General features: G+C 41.4%; 1 protein-coding gene across 1 annotated transcript; it reads right to left on the bottom strand.

The window, feature by feature from the left end:
* Window positions 1-7714: 7714 nt before the first annotated feature.
* On the bottom strand, window positions 7715-8508 carry LOC127338444 (protein SODIUM POTASSIUM ROOT DEFECTIVE 3). The gene is made up of 3 exons (XM_051364550.2): window positions 8270-8508; window positions 8093-8168; window positions 7715-8009 (listed from the first exon to the last, which is right to left on the bottom strand). The coding sequence occupies exons 1-3, from the start codon at window positions 8468-8470 to the stop codon at window positions 7876-7878; spliced, it is 411 nt and encodes a 136-aa protein (XP_051220510.1). The 5' UTR covers window positions 8471-8508; the 3' UTR covers window positions 7715-7875.
* Window positions 8509-10380: the final 1872 nt, after the last annotated feature.

The raw sequence follows: 10380 nt of genomic DNA, 5'->3' as shown, positions 1-10380 counted from the left end.
ATCTGTAAGAAGCGTGGGAGGAGTTCATCACCATCATCGCCAAAGGAGTAATTCATCATCGGTATTGGCATCCCCTTGGTTTGTTCCAAGCTTGGGGGAGTGCCGCGGTATCACATCATCACTACCTTTTACTTTTTATTGTCAAGTAGTGTCATATCATGAGTAGGGAAGTTATCATATAAGATGGGTTGCAGTTTGGAAGTATCTCTCCTTTAGTTGGTTATCTATGTATCCCTTGGTGTGAGTTATCGTTATGGAATATTGATGAGAAGTCTTATCATTTACATATTGCACATCTTATTTTAGTTTGCAATCTCTATTATATGATTTATCTTGTCATTAGTATTGGTATCACTTCGGGAGCATTGAATAAATCTATTTGGTTTTGGCAAACTTAGCATTGGTGAATAGCAACAACACTTTGAGGTTTAAGTAGAAAAGAGAAATATATGTAGTTATTTCATTGTCTTTCTTTCTTGTTAGCTCATAGCTTATTATTCTGAAGTTAAAATTGTTTGTGCTTACAAGGAAGATGCATGATTGTTTCTATCACATGTATATTTGTTTGTTTCCCTCAACTCTTATGCTTGCTAATTAACCTTGCTAGCCAAAAACCTGTACTGAGAGGGAATACTTCTCGTGCATCCAAACCTTAGCCCAAACCTGTGTCATTTGTGTCCACCATACCTACCTACTACATGGTATTTTCCGCCATTCCAAGTAAATACTTCATGTGCTACCTTTAAGCAATTCAAAACTTAGTATCTCTTATTTGTGTCAATGTTTTATAGCTCATGAGGAAGTATGTGGTGTTTTATCTTTCAATCTTGTTGGGCAACTTTCACCAATGGACTAGTGGCTTCATCCACTTATCCAATAATTTTGCAAAAAGAGCTGGCAATGGGATTCCCAGTCCCAAATTAATTAAACTAAATAGACACTCCTCCATGGTATGTGATTGATGGACGGCACCCGAAGGATTCGGTTAGCCATGGCTTGTGTAAGCAAAGGTTGGGGGGAGTGTCATCATCATAATTAAACTAAAATAAAAAGGCACTCCTTCATGGTATGAGATTGTTGGCAGGCACCCGAAGGATTCGGTTAGCCATGGTTTGTGAAAGAAAGGTTGGAAGGAGTGCCACATAAAATGAAATAATATGGGAGCCGCTCTTTGGAGGTTGTCTGGCAAGGGGGTTAGAGTACCCGCTACCAGTCGTTGACAACAACAAACACCTCTCAAAATGTTACTTTTACTCTCTTTATATGATTTCAAAAATGAAAAAGCTCTAGCACATGATTTAATCCCTGCTTCCCTCTGCGAAGGGCCTGTCTTTTACTTTATGTTGAGTCAGTAAACCTATTTCCCTCCATCTCAAGCAAGCATTTGAGTAGTTGTGATCAAACCATTATATTGTGATTTGCTTCATCATGTCTTTTATTCTTCCTTGTTTAGTTCAAGTTTTATCTGAATGAATATAGCTTTGCAAGTTATCAATGATTATGAGGAGACCATTATGATTGAGTATGCAAGTTGTGCCTTATAAACTTTAACATGAGAGCGCTGCTCAATGAGATAAATATAATCTGTTAATTGTTCTCTGACCAAGAACGAAGTTTGCCATCACCAACTATGATTTCTTATGCACCTTTATTTGTGATTACCTTATACTTGTTTCAAGTTGAGTTATATGAGGAAGTTGTTTACTATAATGTCTTGTGTGAATGAATATGATGCTTCTTGTCCGTATTTTATTTATCGACTCTTCACTCCATAAACATGTGGTCCTGTTTATCGAGTTCGATTTCGCTTGGGGACAAGCGAAGTCTAAGCTTGGGGGGAGTTGATACGTCCAATTTGCATCACTATTTTATATCATAATTTGCTGTTATTCATTGATATATTTCATATTGGGACACAATACTTATGTTATTTCATCTATTTTGCATGTTTCATCATTATTGGAGGATCAAGCACCGGAGCCAGGATTCTGTTTGGAAAAAGCACCGTCGAACGCAATATTTCGGAAGATCAAGCTGTGGAAGGAAATTATACCAAAAATCCTATTTTTCAAGATGACGAAGGAAGCCGGAAGGAGGAGCCAATGGACCCAAGGTGGGCCCACACCATAGGGCGGCGCGGCCCTTGGCCTGGCCGCGCCACCATGTGGTGTGGGGGGCCCACAGCCCCTTTCGCCTCCTTTTCTTCGCGAAACCCTTCGTCCCGAAAACCTAAGCCACAGAGGGTACCTCACGAAGAGTTACAGCCGCCTCTGCGGGGCGGAGAACACCCGAGAGAAAAAGAGCTCTCCGGCGGGCAGGAATCACTGGGAAATTCCCTCCCGGAGGGGGAAATCGACGCCATCGTCACCGTCATCGAGCTGGACATCATCTCCATCACCATCATCATCATCTCCACCATCATCACCGCCGTCTCCACCGCTGGACACCGTCACCGCCATAGCAATTTGGGTTTGATCTTGATTGTTTGATAGGGGAAACTCTCCCGGTATCGATTTCTACTTGTTGTTGATGCTATTGAGTGAAACCATTGAACCAAGTTTATGTTCAGATTGTTATTCATCATCATATCACCTCTGATCATGTTCCATATGATGTCTTGTGAGTAGTTCGTTTAGTTCTTGAGGACATGGGTGAAGTCTAAATGTTAGTAGTGAACTATGGTTGAGTAATATTCAATGGTATGATATTTAAGTTGTGGTGTTATTCTTCTAGTGGTGTCATGTGAACGTCGACTACATGACACTTCACCATTTATGGGCCTAGGGGAATGCATCTTGTATTCGTTTGCCAATTGCGGGGTTGCCGGAGTGACAGAAACCTAAACCCCCGCTGGTATATCGATGCAGGAGGGATCGCAGGATCTCAGAGTTTAAGGCTGTGGTTAGATTTATCTTAATTACTTTCTTGTAGTTGCGGATGCTTGCAAGGGGTATAATCACAAGTATGTATTAGTCCTAGGAAGGGTGGTACATTAGCATAGGTTCACCCACACAACACTTATCATAACAATGAAGATTATTTTGCCGTATGTAGCGAAAGCACTAGACTAAAATCCCGTGTGTCCTCGAGAACGTTTGGTCATTATAAGTAAACAAACCGGCTTGTCCTTTGTGCTAAAAAGGATTGGGCCACTCGCTGCAATTGTTACTCTCGCACTTTACTTACTCGTACTTTATTCAACTGTTACATCAAAACCCCCCGAATACTTGTCTGTGAGCATTTACAGGGAATCCTTCATCGAAACTGCTTGTCAACACCTTCTGCTCCTCGTTGGGATCGACATTCTTACTTATCGAAAATACTACGATACACCCCCTATACTTGTGGGTCATCACAGAGCTGTGATATTATCCACCATTTTCACTTCTTTCTAATCTGCCAAGTGGCTTTGCCACTTGGCATAACTTGTTTCTTTTCTTTGTGTGTATGCAGGGACTTGGAGATGATCAAGATGAAGTGCAAGATCATCTTGATCCAAGATTTCATGAAGATCAACTTGTAGTTTAGGATAGATCATTTCATTGTAATTTTCTTTCTTTTTCTTTTTCCATTTTGCCAAATCTTGTAATGTGTTGTAATATTCTATATTTCAATTCTGAATATTGTAAAGACAATGTATCTTGTGTGATTATCAATAAAGCTCCAATTTTCTCTAATGAGCTTTACTTAATATTTGTATTGTTCCTATTCTTTATTATTTATAATTTGTTTAAAGAATTACCTCAATATTGAATTATGAGATATTCATATGGTGTTTGAATTTGAAATTCAAATGCAACTTGTGTTTGATTTCAATCATGCAACTTAAGTTGTAATGCACTATCTCTTCTCTCTTCTCAAAACCCTAAGTTAGTTAGGTGAGAAGCAAGTTTGTCGCACTCTCGAAACCCTAACCCTGTAAGGTGTCGAGAGAGAAACTTGTCCCTCTTCGATGCAGTTTTGTTTTAAAAGCGCGGAATTTCCCCAGAATTTACGATGCAGTGCACATCCCTTTCTAAAATCTACCCCTCGATCGTCTCTAAACCTGGGACATTACAAGGGCAGTTTCAAAGTGTCACCAGATTCCATATTAGTACCAACTGATATGTTTTCATCTTGTGAAGAGCAATTCAACTTCTCAGTGCTTTGTGAACATATGCATTTATTCTCTACCAGGCATTGTAGTACATTAATGAGAAGATCTTGAAATTTGGAACAATTTGAGTGTGTTTCATTTTGAGCAAAGTCCTCAAACAATGAGGAGATACTGGTTTTTACCTGCTTGAAATAGACACCAGAATAAATGTAAGTGCACGAAAACAATCAAGTAATGAAATTATTTCAGAGAAAAGCAATGTGTTGTAACTATTAAAAAAGAGGGGGAAAAGAGTAACCTTATCACCCAAAGAGGACTGTTGGAAAGAATCAAGAGATAATCTAAAATGCTCGATAGAGAACCCACTGGAAGCAGCACTGAACAAAGAAGCTTGTCCATAACATGTATCCTTAATATCATTGATCTTTTTCAAGAAAAGAAAAGGGTAATGACAGATTAATTTCTCTTATATATATACCAGAAATACATTTAAATTGATAAGAAATTGATAAGCAAGCAGTAACTCAAACAAAAATCATCTCATTCCTTGTTGTTTGATGGATACATATGAATTGATATTATACTTACTTGCAGCTTGCCATAAAAGTCGTCCTCATCCATGTCCCACTTGATGTATTCTTTAATCATATCTCCTTTCCACACTGATATTCTTGGGAGAGAAGATTGAATTTGGACAGATCCAAAGTCTAGAAAATCAAGATATCGCACCTGATGTAGGCAGATTTACAAATGTTATACTTGAAATGAAAAACTAGGAATAAACAAATTAAGATAAAATAGTACATATAGAAGATCTAAGAGGCTCACCGCGATATAGAAGTTGCATACAGCTAAGGTTGATGATGAATTCTGGTATTTCTTGATATACCATAAATTTCACTCTTGAAAGTATTTTTCCCAATTGTAACTCTTGATGTTCTCAACATCCATAAGGGCGGCAAGATAAGCTATGCTCGGCTTTGTACTTGAAGTTGGACAGTAGAAAGATGAAAGGGCTACAATCATGAAGCACCTTATGAACTCAACCTTCTCTTGGCCCTTTTTTATCTTATCGCGAAAGAATTTGATGGGTGGCATTTCTGATAATCCAAAAAACTGAAGGAATTCAGCTGTCGTGAACTTGGATTCTGGAGGGACAGGAATACCTATGGCTGGAACACCAAGGACATGACCAAATGATTCTGGACTGATTGGAATAAATTTCTGCTGAAAAGCAAATCCTTCTTTCTTTATATCAACATGATCAGCTAGCCATTGAACAAAGGACCATGGAACAGTACCACTAGTGAGATCAAGTATGGCTCCAAAATCTATTTCTCTTAGATACCCCTTCTGGATTTCATCAAAATCTTGCATTATCTGAACGAGTGAACTCACATTATATATGCTTTTTGCTGATAAAACATCTTTGTCAACAACTTGTCTTCCTTGTCTTCTATCTCGAACAATTTTCTACAACAAAAAAACTATGAGTTGCATAGTACAGATTCTAAAAACAGAAAATCAAAAAAGAATAATATGCAAATATTAGAAAATAAATTAAGCACAAATTGATAACTCACCGTCCTTTTCTGCTTGTGAATATTACTAGGTCTGCGCTTTCGTTTTAGACTTCTTCTTTATCTGAACAAGGTTATATTAACACGAATAATGTTATTATTTTCATATATATACTTTGACCAATAGATGGACAATAAAAATTATAAAAAACAAAAGTGGACGAATCTTACAATTGAACTCACAGCCTCAAGTACAATTATTTCTTCTTCAGAGTCACATCCATCCTAAGAAGTTCAGAGAAAGTATAAATTGCATGAACAAAACCAATTGCAACAGTCACTCGCGACTTCACTAATAAGCAGAGTTATAAAAAAATCTTACCTCATCGCTACTATCAGAGTTACGGTTTCCCTGCACAAGATGTGTGTCATTCTGACTGATCATAGAAATTCCTTGTTCTGTAGCTTTTCCCATTGTTCTAGTCCAATTCAAAAATACAAACACAAATAAGGTCTTCTACATACTTTTCTGGATCAGTAAACCACATGGTAATTAAAAAGGAAAATACAAAAATAAAAGAGATAACAAAAAAAGATGTAGGTCATGAAGAATCAGCTAGATATCGGTCATGAAAAAATAACACATAGAAAACATGCCACAGACAAAAGTCGCCCCCATCATAGAACTCCGATTCTAAGTAGTTGGCTAGCCTCGCAGACATATAAATCCTAAGGATTGCAGTTTTAGAACGAGTAGACAGTAGGAATCCAATATGCATGCTCATATAAGCTATTGGTACTCTTACTTACTTCACTAATTTGTTGTGTCCCAGTGATTCTAGTTACATGTGGTGTACCAACTTCTCAAGACACAAACAAAATTGGTCACATAATATATGACAAAACAAAAGCATGGTTACTGAGGCACATCACAAAAACTGTACTCTTATAGCATGCTAAGCTGGCTAAAAATTAAGCTGTGGTACACAAACAAATGACAAGTAAACACTGTCACATGACAAGAGCAAAACTGCACAAAGGAAGACATGAGACGAATCAATTTTGGTATCAATTTCTCATGATGGAGAGGTAGTGAGGAATCCCACACACTCAAAAAAGCAACAGTCACTCACGACTCTACAAACCGCTCCTATGGAGGACAGAATGGGACACAAACAAATCGCCCCCCATCTCAGATCTCCCGATGCTTCAAACTAGGATCAAATCATCAAGTTATGGAGCATCCACACAGTCAAAATGTCTAGAGAATTCAAACGCGCGCTCGAATCGGAAACCCTAACACGCGGATAAGCAAATCGACGCAAGCTTGGCGACACATCCGTGCAGACGACAGCGTACCTGATTCGGCTAGACACGTACGGCGACGGTGATGGGGACGGCGACGTCGACGGCAAGGGGGAGGCGACGGCGACAGGGAAGGCGACGGCGAAGGGGAAGGCGACGGGGACGGTGACGGCGAGCTCGCCGACCGCCTTGAGCGCGGAATGGGAACGCTTATCTCGACCGCTCCGCGGAAGGCGAATGTTTCTCCATTGAAATGAACACCGACAAAAAAAAAACAGGCCCAGACAGGCAGACAAGGCCCAACAGGCCGATATTGCGTAACGGACAACCCAAACAAAGGGATACAGACACTTTGACCAGCGCGAATCTTAAAGCAGGATCCAACGGCGGAAAAATCGACTGAGACATAAGGTATTCTCAGTCACCTGAGACATAGCAAATCCGCAAAAAAAAAAAGGTGGTGCTAAGTTGCGTACAAGTGTCCTATTCTTAAGGGAATGACCCATTCCGAGGGACCGTTGCCAGTTCACATCCGCAATTCATCTGAACGGCTGAACCACCGTGACGTATCAAAGCGTTGCTGTCGTAATTAAGCAGTTGCTGTTAACATCGTGCTTTCTCTTTTTTATTTCCCGGGTGATCCGGAGTAGACGCTAATCTCATTGACACCTTCAAGTCTGCTAGTTTCAGTGTTCAAAGGCAGGGTTAGTTCAGCTGCTGCAACTGTCTCTGTTGTTTATATTTGTGCTCTCTTTATTTATAGCGTGCTTATGCTCTGGCCAGAGCAGATGATTAAATGCGGCAAGAAGGAATAATTTTCAGATTGGCTCCTCAAATGACAAATTATGACCTCTCTTTTCAAGATTCAGATCGACTCGGCAGAAAGAGAATTGGTGCTCATCATTTTTACAAGCGCAATCACCAGTTCAGCACAGACACTGCATTGATGCTAAGCTAGGGCGCCGCCAGATCCAGGATGTGCGCGTACTTGATCACCTTGGAGACGGCCTCCAGGACTTCCACGGGGGTCACGTTCCCGACCACCGTCACCGTCTTGATCCCCAGCTCTATCTTGACGGACACAACTCCTGCACAAGTTCGTCGATCACCACAAAGAAGGAAATACGGGCAAAGTTCATAGACACCTATATTATTTCACTTCATCACCTACCTTCCAGCTTGGAGATCTGCTTCTTGACCTTCCTCGCGCAGCCATGGCAGTGCATCGACACCTTCAGGGCCACGGTCTGCATTCGCCGCCCGCCATGCCAATGCAAGTGTTTTCACAGCAAGAAACAGTTAGATTTCCAATTGCGCTTCAAGATAATCAACACGCTCGCGAATTCACCTTGGGCTCCGCTGCCGGCGACGCCTTGGGTTGCTGCTCATCGACGTCCATGACCGGCACGACGCGGTTCTGATCCCGGTGGCTCCTCAGGAGCCCGCTCCTCTCGTTGCTGTCTTCGTCTTCCTCCAGGCCAGAGCCTGTAGTAGAGGAACGAGGCAACCAGCGCAGAGCTTTCTTCTTCAGACCCATCGTTGCAGACATATGCACTGGATGCCCGGGCAGTTAACCAGAGCCATCAGGCTATATAGACAGCCGTGAGTGAGATTTTCTTTTCTTTTCCTTTTGTGGGGGTTTGCTGTGAGATCAACCACCAAAGGAAAAAAAACAAAGATTCTTAGGAAGTCGCCGGTTGATCTATCCGAAGTCCAACTACTGGTCCAGACGATCGGAATAGCCTCTGTACCAGGTAGTGTGAGCAGGAATTAGATGGTGTTGGATGGATGACTTATGGAGAAGTCTTTTTTTCAAACGAAGGCAAAAGATTTGCCTCATCCATTAATTAAGAAGAGAGTGCATAGTTTTTAGGAGAAAATCATGCGAAAATCTACAACAACATGGCAAGCCCACACAAACAGCACACACCCATAATCAAGCCTAACATAGACCCAACACAACGGGCCGCACCCACTCTAGCCAACACAAACGACCACAAGATGACACAAACGAACACTCCAACACCGCACTGACAAGGGCACTCCATGGCATGTGGGGTACCCGTCAATCAACCGTAGATCTAGAAAAGGCAGCAGCCAAGGTGGCGAGAAAATCGCAAACCTCTCTAGCGACAACAGCTTCGGGCTCAGTTGCCAACAACCCTCACTTAACAACACCATCAGCAATAGGAACCAAATGTCTGCTGGACACAGGCGAGGAAGAGACTGCAACATCAACAACACAAATCTTCTCAAGGCCAAGTACCTCACTCGGCGGAGAAGTCACAGCCGAGATCCCGTGCAAGACGGACCTCACTTCCTCGATGGAACGACACATAACCACATCATCACGCAACTCCACAAGCTCAGACACAGAGATGAATCCCCAACCAACTCATGTAGCTCTAGTGTGATCTACAATACCGGAGCCAAGATGTCATCTATGCGGCCAGCCTCAGAGACGGCCAACAAAATAGGCCGCGGCGACTGGCAGGGACTGCCACGAGAAGAGAAAAAACTGTAGAGATGTTCTTCCTCAACCAACGATGACTTCGTCTCAGCGGAGCCAAGCGGAAACGAAACATGCATGGTGGCAAGCTCCAACCCACCAGAAGAACATGTTTCTATCGGCTCCAAAGAGATACCATCATGTGCCAACAACAGGTTGAGACTTTCCACCTCTTCACGAAGAGGGCGCAATGCCTCCTCGACACGGTTAGCGACCAACTAAGATTAACTCTTTTGAGTTTTGTCATGCACCACGTACTTGTAATAAAATTCCTCATGCTCTAGCTGATTATGGCACGAGCCGCCAAGACATTGAACTTTCGGCTGTGCCAGGTATTTAACGGAATCGTGTGTTCCATCTGTAAAAAAGAAAAAAGAATCTGATGGCCATGGCGATGACAGGACCTTGAGGCCTTGTTTACTTCTCAAAAAAGAACCCTGCACCAAGAAACCAAGATTGCAATATGCAAACCTTGAGGCCTTGTTTACTTCTAGTTTATATGAATTATATTTAAGGGAATTATCCCAGATCTAAAAAAAATCCGCAAATAATTCTTTTACCAAGTCGTTTTTAATAGGATAATCACCAAATATCCCCACAAACCCTCTCATTTTTGTGTAGACTAAAATCACTCCATACTAGTGAATTCAAATGGAAGAAAATTTGAGATTTGAGGGGATTGTGTGAAAGAAAAAGTTTCATCAAAACCTTTCCAATCCCCAAGTCCCCTTTATTGGTGTTGTGCCAATGTGTGCACCCAATCCTCCCAGAAAAAATAACTTTCAAAAGAATTGGCCAAGTGAGGATGGAGGATTCCTTGGCCAAATTCTTGGAAACACAAATGCTCCTGCCATCCCCATGGCCATCAGATTCTATGTTACACTCCCAAGATACAAGTTCAATGGATGGATAAACAAACGGACACTAAGTTATACAGACAAAACAAAATC

Source organism: Lolium perenne, chromosome 3, assembly GCF_019359855.2.
Source record: "Lolium perenne isolate Kyuss_39 chromosome 3, Kyuss_2.0, whole genome shotgun sequence".
Taxonomy (NCBI): Eukaryota; Viridiplantae; Streptophyta; class Magnoliopsida; order Poales; family Poaceae; genus Lolium; species Lolium perenne.
This window is presented reverse-complemented; position numbering and strand designations above follow the sequence as displayed.